The 16906-nt window shown below is 36.6% G+C and overlaps 1 protein-coding gene across 2 annotated transcripts in view; it reads left to right on the top strand.

Moving 5' to 3' along the window:
- The window catches only part of LOC123262405 (cadherin-87A), a 51066-nt gene that overhangs the window by 30412 nt on the left and 3748 nt on the right, over positions 1-16906 (top strand). For both annotated transcript variants that reach the window (XM_044724583.1, XM_044724584.1), the window contains exons 3-8: positions 9625-9842; positions 10993-11250; positions 11313-11447; positions 11608-11800; positions 12934-13244; positions 13301-16837. In XM_044724583.1, coding sequence (XP_044580518.1) covers positions 9625-9842; positions 10993-11250; positions 11313-11447; positions 11608-11800; positions 12934-13244; positions 13301-16837 — 4652 coding nt within the window. The remainder of the gene's footprint in view (positions 1-9624; positions 9843-10992; positions 11251-11312; positions 11448-11607; positions 11801-12933; positions 13245-13300; positions 16838-16906) is intronic.

Raw genomic sequence — 16906 nt, forward strand, 5'->3', positions numbered from 1 at the left:
TTTTTCTATGGCCAATTTACCCACTTAAAAATTTATTCTGTATTTTAAGACATATTTGTCAACTTTTTTTACTCTTATGCTTAAGCCGTATCAGTCATAGTTTCTGAGCTAAAATTCCTCAAAGATAGTCTTACCGCAGAATTTAATTTTCCGACGACTTCACTGGCTCAATCAACATTTTCTTCGCAAACTAGATACTCAATAATGCTGAGCACTGCTTTACAGCAGGGTTAGCTTAACCCACTGTGACTGCTATATTGACTTGCCATTAAATTCCACCTCCTAATTAATCAATGGTACTGTCCAAAAATAAAGTGCTGATGCCAATGAATTTAGCTTTTTCTCCCTCTACCTATCAGCAAAAATAAAATCTAAGTCGATAAGGATGAAAAACAAAACAGTTAAAAAAAGATAAATGTGTGTTCACTTAATTTCCGGAGTGGCGTAAAAGATAAACGAGAGTTCCGTCCCTTATCATTTCCGGCTGTCGAATGATAAATACCACTGATCCTATCCTAGACCTTCAATTCCGGCTCATTCACTAAATCCGGCATTTTAAAAATCTACCCGCTTCCTAAAATAAAACAAACATTTAAATAAATCTATCGGAAATTTATCCGCTATCGTAAATAAATTAAAAGCTCATTTAGCTAGCAACTAACTCTGAATAATTTATCACTATTTTTATTGTATAAACCCATAATATTGATTCCCCGGAAATATGTGTCAGGTTTAAAATATTTTATTCCATAAAGATAAAATATTATATAAAATCGTGATATCTTTCAGTCTGTTATCAATAAATCTATCATCGTTTTTACGAATACAATATAATATAATCTTTTCAATAGTTATCTATTTTCTACCCCTAGAGATCTATCTCCAGCCTTTATCTCGTCTACTTTACTGAATTCACTCGTCCGGAAATTGACATACGTACTAGCAGAATAAATCCCACCCACAATTTATAGTATATTAAAAGGATTGATGGATTAAATATTAAGTCTACTCGTACAGATAGGATTTTATACAGCGTATACTTTATATTTATCTATAAATTAATCCCTGTATCGACACTTACAGTACCTTTCTTTCTTTTTACTCCATTCTATTATATTCTATATTGTATAAGCAACAACTGGCTGCGGGAAATATATATATAATATATATATCTTCGCCAGTTTGTAAATTTCACAACCAATCTGATACGCCACCTGTGTCTTTAATTTCTTGTGAATTTTGAAAGATTTTGGTGTTTTAGAATTGTTGACTTTTTTCATCAAAATGTGGTAAGAAGACAAGAACATAAAGGAAATCATTTTTATACATGACAAGAACCATAGTTCCTATAAAAACAGTTTTAGTGTTATGGAAATCGTTTATCCTTGTTACCACAATAGTAATCCGTGGATTTAGGACCTTCAAGTTGGTTCTAATTAAGAATTAAAGCGATTTTTGCTCCATTTTTTTATTAAAGTGTGGCATTTTTCAAAATAATTATCTTTTTTTAAAAATCAATGGCTACATTTTGAAAGAATTAGGTTCTATCTAAACTCCTACGAAGTTTTATATTAAAAAAAAAATTAGGAAAACGGTTGACCCTAAAGGCCATCCCTGCAACTTCCCGCTAATTCCGTTAATACCTGGCCGCTTTTTTGAGCTCTTCGAGCTCAAAAGTACAATCTGTGTGTTGTTTTAAGCTCTCCGAGCTCAAAAAGATACCTTTTCTATGCTTTTGAGCTCTTTGAGCTCAAAAGTCTGATAGAAGTTTCATGGAACACTATTTTTTGAATGTTCATACCGCAATAACTTTTGAATGAATGAACCGATTTTTACGCGGTTGGCGGCATTCTACGTTGTTTTTAAGCCTTATAAATAGTTTCTAAGTTTCAATTGGTCAAACTAGAAATTTCGGAGTAACTCTGAAAAACACTTTTTCGGTTTTCTTTCGTTCACGATATCTCTCGAACGAATCAACCGATTTTGACCAGCTTGGTGGCAATCGACGTGGTTTTATGATGTTAAGAGCTGATTAGTTTTTGGAATCGATCGGTAGAGCTGTTTGAAAGTTATTCCAAAAATGTCGAAGTTATGTTGAAAAATCCTTATTTCCAAATATTTCGTCGAGGATATCTCTCGAACTAATCAACCGATTTCCACGTTTTCGGCGGCAATCGACGCGGTTTTTAACTTCTGAAATTATTCTATATCATTAAAAACGATCCGAGAAGAAATGACGAAGTTATGTGAAAAAACACTTTTTCGGTTTTTCGGTTTTCTTTCGTTCACGCTATCTCTCGAACGAATCAACCGATTTTGATCGGGTTGACGCCGATCGGCGTGGTTTTTCAAGCTTAAGGGCGGATTAGTTTCTGAAGTTGATCTATAGAGCCGTTTAAAAGATATGCCCAAAAAACTACTTTCAAAAATGATTTTTTTCTTATTTTTTTTAAGATTTTTCAAGATTTCTTAAAATCTATCGGTCCGAATCGGTTCAAATTCTCAGGAAATCTAAGTTCAGCGTAGCCCTTTCGAATGGCACCAACCGCGATGAAATCGGTTCAACCGTTCAAAAGTTATAAGCGAGTCACATAGTCACACACACACACACACACACACACACACACACACACACACACACACACACACACATACATACATACAGACATAGTAACAACATCGCGGGGGTAGTCAGGGAAGCTTCCTGTGACCTTCAAACGTCGAGATCTGATGAAAACTCGATTTTTGCCAAACGGGGTAAAAACAATAACTTCCCGATTTTTGAAAATCTGAGATTTTTAGCGGGAAGTTAAAAATTACATCCACCCGAAAAATGGATCCAAATGTCAAAAAACACGGATTTTTTCATACCTAACAAAGAAAAATTTTTTCCTATGGCCAATTTACCCTCTTAAAAATTTTTTCTGTATTCTAGGACCTATTTGTCAACTTTTATTACTCTTATGTCCAAGCCGTATCTGTGATAGTTTCCGAGATTAAAATTCATAAAAATGTCCAACTGGAGAAGCTTTACGAAATCCCTATTGATGATCTTCTAGAGCACAGAATTCGTTCTAAGATTATTTATCTTCTAAAAAGTCGCTTTTTGCACCATTCGAAGATACTCAATGCATTTTAAAGTAGGCGAAATCGAATTTAAGTTCCCTAGCGTCACCAAAAACTAAATAGTGACGTTAAGCCGATTTTAAATTTAAATCGCTTCAATAATTGAAGTATGAATAATTTATAATAAACTATTGATTGAGTCTATTTAACGATAAAATATATATTCATTGTCGAAGGTATTTTACTAGAGTGTACACTTGAAGAGGATTACGGACCCAGATTAATACAGTATAACCCAACAATTCATGGAAATTTGCAAACTATTATAGAGTTTAATTTTGTGAATCTACATCCTACATCTTTTACAAGAGGGATTCTAGTTAATAGTAATACTCTATCAGTTTTAATTTAATTGATATTTATCAAGTAAAAGGGATTCAAACTAGTTAGATTCCATTTTAATTATGTTAGTTCTTGGATGCTGTAGGTGTTCCATAAATTCATCAAAAAAGCAGTATGAATATGTTGACCTTTGAAGAACAAATTTAATATACAATTATAAATTTGTACAAATCGACAATACCCTATAATTGCCGTTTAATTGGTCATTAATAATACAAACAATTATCGTACAAACGTAATAAAGAGAGCGCAGTTCTGGACAATTAAACAAAACTGTAGCAACACAATGCATAAATAAAATAAAATAAACATAAAAAATAACAGCATGGAGGTTAAAATAATTCGCAGTGCAAATGAACCGTGAATGAATAAACAACTGGACGTGACTAATAAATGTATAAGTAAAAAATGTTATTTTCACGAATTGCCATTGTTAGTTGCGGTCCAGAGCAGAGGTAATCTCTGTAATCCAATTACAATTGTTCAACTCTGTACACTTTTATTTTTGTTCCATGTATGCACCCGCGGGAATTTCTCGGCTATTCGATTAATTCGTACCTGCGATAACTTTTAGCTTTTTTGACTTTAATAACGAAATTCCTGTAAATTAAGAATATGAATTACACGGAAAGAAAATTATACGAAAAATTACGATGAAAACATCGTAATTTTTAGTATAGGAAATTGTAGTGCCGGCCCAGAACTCAAATATCATAATTTATACGATGCAACATCGTAGATTTTTTTCAAAGAATTGTACTGTTCAACCTTACGCACAGTCTTATACACTACATCTAAAATCATAGAAGTTACGATATTGAAAGACTAGTCCTGGATTACGATGTTACTATTGTAATTTTTCATATGATTATTTTTTTCCGTCTACCTTAATAGGCTTGGCACTCTTTGTAATAACTTTTTTCCAATTTGTTCCGAAAAGTTTTGATACAAATGAAATTTTAATATTCATTTTTTCGACTCTCGAGTTCTTGGGATTCCTAGTTTACACAAGTTATCTCATTATAAGTTACTGAGTTGAGCAAAGTAATCTATATTGGTATACTTTAAGTATTTCCGTTAATTATCGAAATCACTAAGCTGTACCTAAATAAGTTGTATTTTAGCTCTATCCATTCATATTCATTCGCCGAGTCTTGTTTCATTTAACTTAGGGAAATTAAATTTTATATTTATTGCCTCTAGAGCTGAGAGAACGAAATTTATGAGCTAATAAAGAGTTTAAAATGATGTTAATCAAGAAAATTTTGAATTTCTCAAAGTTAAAACTTTCTTTCGAACTTTGTAACATAAAAGCGCGTCAATTTCTTAAGCAGCTTTCAAGTTTTCCACTTTCTTGGCTTCCAATTTTTGTTTTGACATTCTACTGATGAAAATAGGATTGGTTAAACTTTTTGTAAGTTCTAAAGTTTAGATTTGCTACGGATTAGTTGTTACAGTGGAAAAAATTTCCATTAAATTTTACTATGGGTGCATTGTATCGCTGAATTTATAATAAAATTCTCATACTAAAAGAAAATTCAGCAAAATGGTGATCGAATTGTGTAAAAATATTTAGATAACATGACCATAAAAGAAGGCAAATGTGTGAAATCAGTTGACAAAGCAGGGATGAGTGTGAATCAGGATACGGAAGAAAGAAGAGGCGCAAGGGTAGCGGGTAACGATGCTTATAAACGAATATTCCCGTGGGTCGATGCCACACGACAACGGATCCTTTCTTGGTTGTAGATGATTAGGTTACCCATGGAAACCAGCCAGGCGTCAGATGTAAGGAAGATGAGGCGCAATTTTTTATTATATAACCGAGCGGGGAAGAAAAAGGAGAGATAGCGGTGTATTGTCGCATAAAAAAATTTCTGTTGAAATATTTCAACGATTTTTACAACAAAGAAATACGAAATTAGTTTTTCTTGCAAATTCATCCGTTTTAATCTATATGCAATGCAGAATATTTATTATAAATAACTTTTTTTATCCTATCTCTGGTTATCCCGTGGAACGTTCGCGGTGAAAAGACTCGGTAATTAAAAATTCAGAACGTCATCCACTTTTTATTCTGCAATCCTCGATAAATATTAAAAAATAATGGGATTTATCTGTCGGGCTAATTGAGGACAAAGAACCGCTGGTAATATTTTTGTGAATTATTTGCAAAACATGCGGGATTATGCATACACAAATACGAATTAAGCGCTGAAATTTTCGGATATTAAATTACACGGAATACGCGCTGTTAACAGTTGAATGGGGTTTCAAGATAAAGGAATTCAATGGATAATTCGACGAGTTTGGATATAAGTATGTCGATGAGGGTTTCAATATGGCGCATTATTAATTCATAGAACGGATGAGGACGGTGATGATTCAATTAAAATACGCTGGTGTATATAGATATATTCTGACGAAATAGTTTCCAAGTATTATTCATTAATCCGCTTAATTATAGTTGATAGGATTTGCATTAATAATGACTTTTAGATTGAAGTTTTTTTAGTGAAGTCAAAAGAAGAAATATTTTGAATTGGTTCTGAAAATTTTATCGCTGTTATATTATTTGCAAAAATTATTACGAATCCATTCATGTTATTATCGATATCCGCAAAAAGCGGAGAGCAATAATTCAAATTTTGAATCGCAGGGTTTTATGCCTGTCAATTCAATCATGTTAATTCAGATGTGGAATAAAAAAATAATTTTGTTTATTCAATAGCACGTAGCTTTTTTTATGATAAATGATGATAGTGTACACGGAAAAACACGATTGAATTCAGTAGTAGATGAAAGCGACTACTCAGCTTTGGCGTGAAATCCGTTCGACCGAAAATGAACATCGATTGGAAATTTTGATTGTGCGCGTTTCAAATAACCAATACAAATGAAAGTTACATTCGCATCATCATTTTATCGTAAATGGTAAATTCAACAATACTTTATGTGATGTATTGAGTGGTTATTTGCGAGGGTGTTATGCGGGTACATCAAAAGGATTGTGGAAAACCGTCAGTCATATTTTTTTTCCCCGCGATTCAGTAATTTAAACTTTGATGTTCGCTGTTTCAGCTCTAGATTGTTCAAAAGTTTCACTGTTGGAGTTGAAGACTTAAAAACACTCTAGGAATTCCTAGTGCACCTGGAATCTCGAGTATTTCATTCATATGAGCTGAATTATTCAGAACATCGCTCGATTAAATACCATAGTCATTCTTTAATATCTCGAGTATTTAAATTATAAATATCCTTTATAAGATTTTTCTTAAGTCGTAAAAAGATATCGAATTCCAGAAGGTAATTTTCACGATTTTTCATCTCTTAAACCATGACAGATACGGCTTGGACATAAGAGTAAAAAAAGTTGACAAATAGCCTCTAAAATACGAAAAAATATTTCAAACGGGTAAATTGGCCATAGGAAAAAAGTTTTCTTTGTTAGGTATGAAAAAAACCGCGTTTTTAGGTGTTTAGGCTCGTTTTTCCCCCAGATTAAATGTTTCTTACACCGTTCTTACTTCACAAGACATTACCTGAGACCTTATTCTTCCAAAATATGCTTACTACTTCTCAATCAAAATGACGAATCCAATTTTTTTCTCAGTGCAATCCATCAAAATGAGTAAGGTAAAAGCCTCAATAGATGATCACGTACCAGTATATGATCACTCCATGTATTTGTATATCTATATTCACAAATATAACTGGTACATGATCATATATTGGGGCTTTTACCTTATAAACTGTCTTCAATTTTTTTGCAGACTGTCTTATAAGCGCAACTCTACTTCAGACGACAGAATGACAGCTCTGGAGACAAAGTAGATTATTTTTTATCACCAGACTGGGCCTTAGATCGATAATTTTGTCCTCGGGTCCTTTTGTACAGACCATGCAGTAAAAGCCGTTTCCTAATCTCTTTTCTCGTTTACTTTTCGATCGATCGGTGCCTTGGGTTGCTGCGATAAAGCTCCTTTTCCCTGATTGGCTTGCGAACATAGAAGCCCATGCTGGTATAAAACACTCGAGAACCGTAAAAAAAACGTAAACGCTAAGCTTTGAAGCTTTACTTCCATAAGTAGGAAAGAAAAGTAACGGAATAGTATATATATATATATATATATATATATATATATATATATATATATATATATATATATATATATATATATATATATATACAAATGGGAGTTTAAACATTTTTTATTTTCTACCAAGGGTGTTTTTCACTTTCGCTAAAAGGCCAAGGTGATTTAGTTCATTTATATGTCTCTGTGTGACTTAACTTGTCGGCGCAATTTAGTCTAACCCGCAACTCGCAATGTAGAAGGTAGAATCTAGACAAAAGACAAATTTTTACTGGCAGTTAGCTTAGCCGCAGCATTATTTTTCACGCTAGAATAGGTTATTTGAATTTACCAATTCCTCGACTTTGAAGCTTCAATGTTGACGTTTTATCGGTCTGGGTAATACTTTTCTTTCTTTTTTTTTTCACTCCATTCGAAACCGCCTACGCTTCTGTTTATTTGAGCCTACATTCTATTCCGTTATTCATTTTTCATGTTTTTTACCAACGAGAAGTTGTGATAGAAACTTTTTGATGAATTCTGAATATTTTCAATTGATATTTCAATATCTCTTTTTTTGTTTGTCGAAATAATTGAATTTTTCGCGATTTTTACCTCAGAGGCGTGCAAAACATTGTTTGTTGTGTTGGGTATTATCAATTCAATCCTTCCATCAACTTTTTTATAAGAATTCCGATGAGATTCATGCTCGAATAATTCTGCAACGTAAACATTGTTAAAAATTGAATTTTTTATGGTTTTATAAGAGGATTTAGTGCTAGATTAGTTTTATTCTAGAATTAATTAGCGGATATTTCTCTTAGAAGAAGAGTCTAGAGATTCTCAAGAAATATGAGCCACGGAACCATTACTTCCGATTCTTGGAAACTATCCCCGCGAATTCGAGTCTTTAAAAGTGATATTTGGTTTGAGTTATAGATCATATTTCATTTTTAATTGAGAAGTATCTAGTTTCTTGGTTGTAGAATTAGATATTGAAGGAACTTTCCGCAGAATATTTAATGGAAAAAGTTCTATATTAATTATTACTTTGAAAAAGAATCTTTTTTTATTGTGGTCCATATTATAGGTGGAGTAGATTTTCTTGATGAATTTATAATTACCCATAATTTCAGTTTTGAAAGATATGCTATGGTGTATTACAAACAAATAAAATGTAACATAGTAAAATTAATTAGTGTCCAAACTAAAAATTAACACGTGCGCTACTAAAATTTTTCAATAAATTAACATGAAAATTTATTTATTTTTGTTTTAACTAAATTTTATCTGGAGCAAGATAAAATTTTTCAAGATCATAGAATGTGTTTATTGATTACGGTGATTTCGTTTGTTCTTTTATTAACTTTGTGTGTTTGTCAACATAATTGAGAGTCTTTTGATCGAGAATGTAAAGCTACAACAATACTTTGTTATAAAGTTAGATTATAAATAATATTTAATGATGAGGGTCACCGATCCAGCTACTAACCATTTAAAATGCTACTTAACCAAGAAGGATCGGTAAGTATTTGGCTTTAACTTCGGTCTGTTGGCTCGAGGACATACTATATACTAATCTACAACGATCTTATAGACAAAACTAATAGGACCGAGTACTGTGTGATAAGTCTTAGCTTCCTCTTACACCTTTACTATGGGACATTTTTAAATTTAACATCTACCATGGTAATTTATAAATAACATACATCGGACTGAGTAATATATCGTTGAATTCACTATAATAATCTAGTAAAAATAATTGGAAATACTAGTAATCTTTTCTCTTTTTATTAGTTAAATTTTCCAGGTATATTGAATAGGATTCATTAGTCCTAATACTTGTAAATTTAGTATTAAACTTTTTCGGGTATATTGAGGAAAGTTTTACTATAACCCAACAATAAAAAGATGAAATTTCATCAAAGCATTATCTGCTATCAAAATAACAGGCATTTTTCTTTTCCCCCGATCAAAATTCCCTACACTATAACATGCTAAAAATATCCAATAAAACAAATAGTTAGCATATCTACAACCCGAAAATGATTATAACCGGCCACATCTTTTGATGTTTCAGGGAGCAATAACGTGAATGAACCACCAATATTCGACGCGGGTGGTTACCCCTTGGGTCTCCCGCTGTTCGAGGCAACAGCAGTAGGCACCCAGGTATTCACACTGAAGGGTCACGATCCCGAGGGTTCGGAGGTCAAATATGGAATCCAATCAACTGACAAATTCACAGTGGATCCAACAACCGGAATCATAACTCTAGCGAAGCCATTAGATCGTGAGGTGAGTTAGAAAATAATATTCCTCCATTAATTTCTCCGAATCATTTAACTCCCACTTCATTTTCTATTTCCAATTTCACACTGAAAAACTTTAAAACTTTACAACCGTTAACTTTGTATCAGCGCTTTGTTCGTGTACCGAACGTTTAATGAAAACTAACAAATATACGTTAAAAAATTGGACAATAGAAGGATGACCATGTCGAACAAAACGTTTTCCAATACCCGGCGAGTATCGGCTGGGGTATTTCGTGCATACAGACAAAATAAATAAAATGAAAGACTTGCTAGGGTGAAATTGAATGGAGAAATCGAGAAAAATGAACACGACTACAAAGAAACTAAAAAAAATTGATCTGCCGATAGAGTTTGCTAGTTTGCCGTTTCTTTTTTTAGCTAGTTAAAATAAAAGATCGAACCCTCTTTTTTCCTCTACTCTATGTCTGGAAGGTTTATACAATATCATGATCCAGTTTATGATGTCACAATACACCGCCGGCATTGTTGTCGTTGTTTTTCATTGTCTTCCGGTGGATCCTTTCTTATAACACACACATCTGTTGCAAACCGGAATGATTCCAGGTTGCGTGATACCAAAATTACAGTCATTAAAATTGTACCCGAGTTTAATATTCTCATGGGAGACAAAAATGGTTTTCCCGCGCAATGTAATTCGATAAAAGAGAGTGCTATCAATAGGGATATTAATTGAAGTAGTGAGATAATTAAAATCTTGGGCCATTACCACCCTCATCCTTTATCTCGGTTCAAGTATTCTATTGTTCGTATGACGTTTTAATTTAGTTAAACAAAGCCCAAGCGACATTCCTTCGCATTCTTTCGTGTCTATTCACTAAAACTAAACAGAGTTGGAATAGAGCAAGAAAACCCAAGAAAGATATAGCAGTAGCTGAAGACGCCCTGTAATCTCATTTGAACTACGAGCCAGGCTAGGTAATTGTTAGCCGTGAATACAAATAGCGTCTAAAGATACCCAGAGGAGACTAGAAATTCTGAAACAGAGATAGGACGCTAAGAAATTATTCGACTGACAAATTATGAACACAATTGCAAGCGAATCCTGATCCAATTTTGCTAGACCCTCCTGGTGTTCACCAGCTTGTAGGATTTAAGCTCCCAATCCATTACAGGAGAACGATACGATAAAGTTCTTGGTAAGCCTTGAAGATCGGGTGCTAGAGGGCCAACAACCCAATATCGTAGGAATAGAAGCTTACGTTCTGGTTTTGGATGTCAATGACAACCCTCCCAAGTTTTCCGGAACTCCTTATGAGGCGGTGGTCAGCGAGGACACGCCAATTGGAACCACCATTTTGCCCGGGATAAGAGTCACTGATCCGGATCTAATTGGCGAGGACATCCAGCTCATCTGTGTTAATCAACCGCAGGTAGGTTAGAATTGAGAGTTAGGTAGGTGAGAAAAGAGATTTTAATGTGATTATATTAACAGTTCCCCGACGCTTGCACCAAGTTCGGAATCATTGATGTGGAAAAGAGTGAGAACACGTATGTAGGGGCTCTGGTGCTACGTGAGCCACTTGATTACAAGCAGCGACCCTTCTATCAATTATTGTTACGCGCAAGTGTGAGTATTTTCCGTTTTACATCTTTACCACACGAATTTTAATTAAACTAGAATTTAGCACGTTCATTCTCTATCGTAACACACACTTGAGTTATCTTAACACTAATTTAAACGTGTTTTGTTATTAATTTATTTTAATTAACGAATGCTGGTTCATTAGGATGGTAAGAACAACGAAACTACGGGAGTCGAAATTAAGGTTACGGATATTCAAAATAGTCCGCCAGAGTTTTTGAATTCGTTAACGGGGATTGTCTATGAGAATGCGTCGATTGGGACGCTTGTTATGACGGTTAAAGCAAGAGACGGAGACCGAGGAATCCCCAGGAAAATCGTCTACGAATTAATGACCAGTAAGTTGATTGATAATCCTTCCCTAGTGGTTTTGTAAATGCCGCAAAAAATGTCGCAGTTATACAGTATTAATGCAGTATTTTTTTAGCATTTTTTCGGTTGTTTTGGTCAATTTTTTCATCGAAACATTACGGAGTATTTACCGTGAAAATGCGAATAATTAACGCTCAAAATGCAAAATATTTACGCTAAAAATTTAGAATATTTACGCTGAAAATGCCGCATATTTATGGTAATGAGGCGGTAAAATGACTGTATTAAAACCATATTTAAAAAATGATGTAAAATTAAATAACGCTTGGACTGAGATTCGAACCAAGAACCTTCCGAAGATATGTCGGCTACTCTACCATTTGAGCTACCCGGTCTATACCATATTTCCTTTTTGCTTATTCTATATACATTAAGCCACACCGTCCATCTTACGATAAGCATTTTTAAAATTAAATAATATAATTTTATATGTGAAACAATATAACTTTTCGATTTTAGAAAATTTGCAATTTTCTAAGTGACAAATTAAAGATTGAAATTACAATTAGAATATATTTACTTAACATATGTATTCCTTTGTATTCATTACCGCTAAATACCTAATTAAAAAATAATATTTGACATAGTATTTATTCAAAAACAGTATTTGTTTTTGCAAAGTAACGATGGAGAATAAAAAACAAAATTGGAAATTTTTCATTTTATTCATTTCTAACATACAAGTGAACTAAAAATAAAACCAAATCTTTAATAATTGTCCATTATATCAGAAAATATTCGGCAAAATTATGGAATAATTACGGTATTGTTAGCAAAAAAATATGGTTTTATTACTTAAAAATTACTGTATTATTACGGTAATTATTTGGAAATTGGGTAAAATTTGGGCATTAATGCGGTAATCGTATAGTATATTTTTGGTAACTGTACAGGAAAAGTGCAGTATATATACTGGATAATGATAGTATAAAAACTGGCCAAAACAACTATAGTTTAACCGCATTATTACCGAATTATAACGGTAAATATACGGTATGAGCATAAATGCCGAAAAATTACGGTATTTTTACGGCATTATCAAAACTGCGAGGGTTTGATCAAGTTCTTTAGAATTCGGATTACTGATAAATCTTTTTAGATCCCTTCGATTACTTCCTGCTGGATCCAATCAGTGGAGAGCTTCGTACTGCCAAACCTCTCGATCGCGAAGCATTGGAAAATTCTACGGGTGTGTTGAACCTCAAAATCAAAGCTAGGGAGGTGGTAGACGGGGTTCCAGGAGACGACAAAACGACGGTATCGACTGCTGATGCAACAGTTACGATAAAAGACGTGAATGACGAGCCTCCGACATTCAACAGACGCGAGTACAGTGTTGAGATTCCTGAGAATGTGCCAAATGGAATGCCGCTTCCGCACCTCGATATGACTGTCAAAGATCCCGATTTGGTAAGTTAGCTATTCATACTTTCAGCACTTTTTCGTCATTTCGCGTTGTCTTTCAGGATTTGGGGGCTGAGTTTAGTTTGAGGTTAGAAGACATTTCCGGTGCATTTATGATCGAGCCACAACACGCGACAGGCAGTACTTCCGTGACAATCAGGGTTTCAAATGCTTCTCTAGATTACGAGAACCCAAACCAGCGGAAATTCATCCTCCTGGTTATTGCTAGTGAGGACAAAACTGCCTCCAAGTTTTCGTCTACAGCTACGGTGACGGTAACCATCAAGGACATGAATGACAACGCTCCGTCGTTCAATTCCGCGACCTATACAGCGACTGTATCAGAAACCGCAGCGCCCGGATCTAATATCGCGACGATTAGAGCCAGTGATCGTGATAGTGGAAGGTTTGGAACCGCGGGAATTGTGTACCAATTGCTAGGCCAAGGTTCCGAGCACTTCAATGTCGACAAACGGAACGGAACTATCAGCGTAGCAGCCTGTCCAACTCCCGGTACGAGTCCTTGTCTTGATTACGAGGAGCAGAATGAGTATTTCTTGAACTACAAGGCCACTGATGATGATGGTCATGGCCAGACTACAACCGTTTCACTGCGAGTCCTCTTGGCTGACTCCAATGACAGCCCACCGCACTTTCTGCAAGAGAGGTACAGAGCAGTGGTTGACGAAGGGTCAAGTAAGTTTGATCCGGAGCTGAAGGTCCAAGCGCGTGACAAGGACAAGACTTCGAAGATCACCTACTCCATCGCTGAAGGGAACGAATTGGGATACTTCAACATAGACCCCAATAGCGGCGAGATTACAATCTCTGAAAACGGTCCAGTTGATTTGACGAATTCCAGCCAGGACTGGATCGCCTTGACGGTAGAAGCTACCGACGGAACGTACTCAGACACTGCAGTAGTCAACGTGTCAGTTCGCGACGTCAATAACAACGCTCCAGCATTTTCCCAGGACGTCTATACGGCTAGTGTTCCGGAGATTTCTCCGCTAGGAACTGCAGTGGAGGAACTCACTGGTACTGACGCTGACAGTGGTGTCAATGCAGAATTGAAGTACAGGATCCAGAAGGGTGCTTTTGATGACTTTGTCATGAATGAGACAACTGGGTTGGTTACAGTGTCTGGAAAGCTGGACTACGACACGCGAAATGCTTATCATATTGAAGTGATTGCGTTGGATGGTGGGATTCCTAGTTTGACTGGAACGGCGACGTTGATGATAAAGGTGGAGAACAACAACAACAAGCCTCCCAATTTCGAACCTACCACTCAGAGGGCAGAAGTTACTGAGGATTCGCCAGTAGGGACTGTTTTTACTAGTCTTAAGGCTAAGGACCCTGACAGTTCTACAGCAGACGCTTTGAGGTACTCGATTTCGGAACCTATCACAGCCATTGATAAGAACGGCCAGTTGGTAACCAATTCAACTGCGTTCAAAGACTTCTTTGCAGTGGATCCCAAGACCGGGCAAGTTTCTGTGGTTCGTCCACTAGATCGTGAAGTAGCAGCGACTGTAAGTCTTAATGTTGTAGTGACTGATACTAGTGCCAAAGTGCTTCAGCAAGGAATTGGAACTTTAGTAGTGACGATCATTGATGTGAACCACGAAGCTCCGGAATTCCTGAAACCCTGGACAAGAGAGAATCCTAGGTATATAATTGAAATGCAGGAAGAACAGCCAACTGGTGCTATTGTAGGAGCATTTACTGCTACGGATGCTGATAGTAACATCGCAGGTTACGCTATTGAGCCTCCCAGCTCGTACTTTAACATCGACAACGTCACCGGAATCGTCAGAACTAGCCAAGTTATTGATTATGAAGAGACCAAGAGCCTGGACTTCAATGTTGTAGCTTACGATTCAGGATTTCCGCAACTTTCATCAACTGCCAAAGTCACTGTCAACGTGATCAACGTCAACGACCAGGATCCTAAATTTGAAAAGGAGTCGTACCAAGTTTCCGTCAAGGAAAATTCTCCTCCAGGGACCCATGTTACTGTTGTCAAGGCTGTGGACGCTGACGAAGGAATTTTCGGAAAAGTAAGCTACAGTATCATTGGAGAACACGCTTCTGACTTCAACATCGGGCATGACACAGGCGAAATCACAGTTGGAAGCGCCACAGTGCTGGACCGTGAAGAAACTTCAGAGATGACGATCACTGTAATGGCAAGCGACGGAGCTCCTCTCAATTCTCGCAGATCCACAACCACCCAAGTGGTGATAGGCCTGGAAGACGTCAACGACAACAAGCCAATCTTCACCCAACACAGCTACCGAGCTTCTGTCGCCGAGAATCTTCCGGTCAATCCTCCAGCGACGATTCTTCAAGTCCACGCAGAAGATCCCGACGAAGGACTCAACGGCGACGTATGGTACAAGATCGTCAGTGGGAATGAAAACGGATCCTTCAGCTTAAACCCAGAAACCGGGTTCCTGTATCCTGCTGTGATGCTGGTAGGTCGAGCTGGAAGTTACCGAATTGAAGTAGAAGCCAGAGATGGCGCTGGACATGGTCCTCATTCTGATCGTGCCTTCGTTGACATCCGGGTGATTCCCGTCAACCAGCACAAGCCGGAATTCATCATGCCCGAGCTTCCTAATGCTACTGTCGAGGTTCCAGAGAACGCTGGAGTTCCAAATTACTTGGTGATGACCGTCCGAGCAGTTGACAACGACCCAGGAGAAAACGGACGCATCAGCTACCATCTGAAGGTGGGAAATCGCAACGTCCAGGAAAACGAAGAGTTCTCCATCGATCCCGAGACCGGGGAACTTCGCGCTAAGATAATCCTGGATCGGGAGGTCAAGAACAAGTTTGAGTTAGTCCTAGTCGCTGCTGATCATGGCAGTCCTACCTTTTATGAGACTTTAAGGCTGCTTACTATCCTTCTGGTGGACACTAATGACAACGTGCCCCAGTTTTACGACGACTACCACTTCCAGGTTCCTGAAAATCGACCCAAAGACTACATCGTTGGTCAAGTCACTGCTGAAGACAAGGACGAAGGAAGACACGCTAGAGTTTACTATTACATCGAAGCAGGAAACGAAGGTCAGTCTTTCTACATTGACAAGTCTGACGGAACTATCTATACCAACAAATCCTTCGACCGCGAGCTTAGGGATAAGTACATGCTGATGATCCTAGCAGCCAACGACCCGGACATCTACATTGGCGACTCCAGCAAGTTCACGAATGATTACGGGCATGTTAACGTCACCATCAAGATCCTGGATGAGAATGACAACCCTCCGGAATTCGAAAGGTCTGATTATTATGCTGGAATTAATTCAATGGCGAATGTCAATGATATGGTGGCGAAGCTCACTGCTACTGACCGGGACCTGGGTGACAACGGAACACTTCATTACTATGTTGCCAGTGCTAATCTCTATAAGTACGGGTCGGACAAACCTTCTGGGTCAATTGTTCCAAGTCCTTTTAATGTGAGTCAAGATGGCAAGCTTGTTACTAGTGGCTATATGGCCGAGTACAACCAGGATCGCTTCATCGTTGAAGTCATCGCCAAGGAAGCTGCTAGTCCGGAGCACTACGCCATGGCTAGAGTTCATGTAAGTTTCTTTTTAGGTGATTTTTCTTCTGGGTGATTATCATCATTTAGGATTCTGATCAATGTGGTT

The sequence above is a fragment of the Cotesia glomerata genome, linkage group LG4 (genome assembly GCF_020080835.1).
Source record: "Cotesia glomerata isolate CgM1 linkage group LG4, MPM_Cglom_v2.3, whole genome shotgun sequence".
NCBI classification, from domain to species: Eukaryota; Metazoa; Arthropoda; class Insecta; order Hymenoptera; family Braconidae; genus Cotesia; species Cotesia glomerata.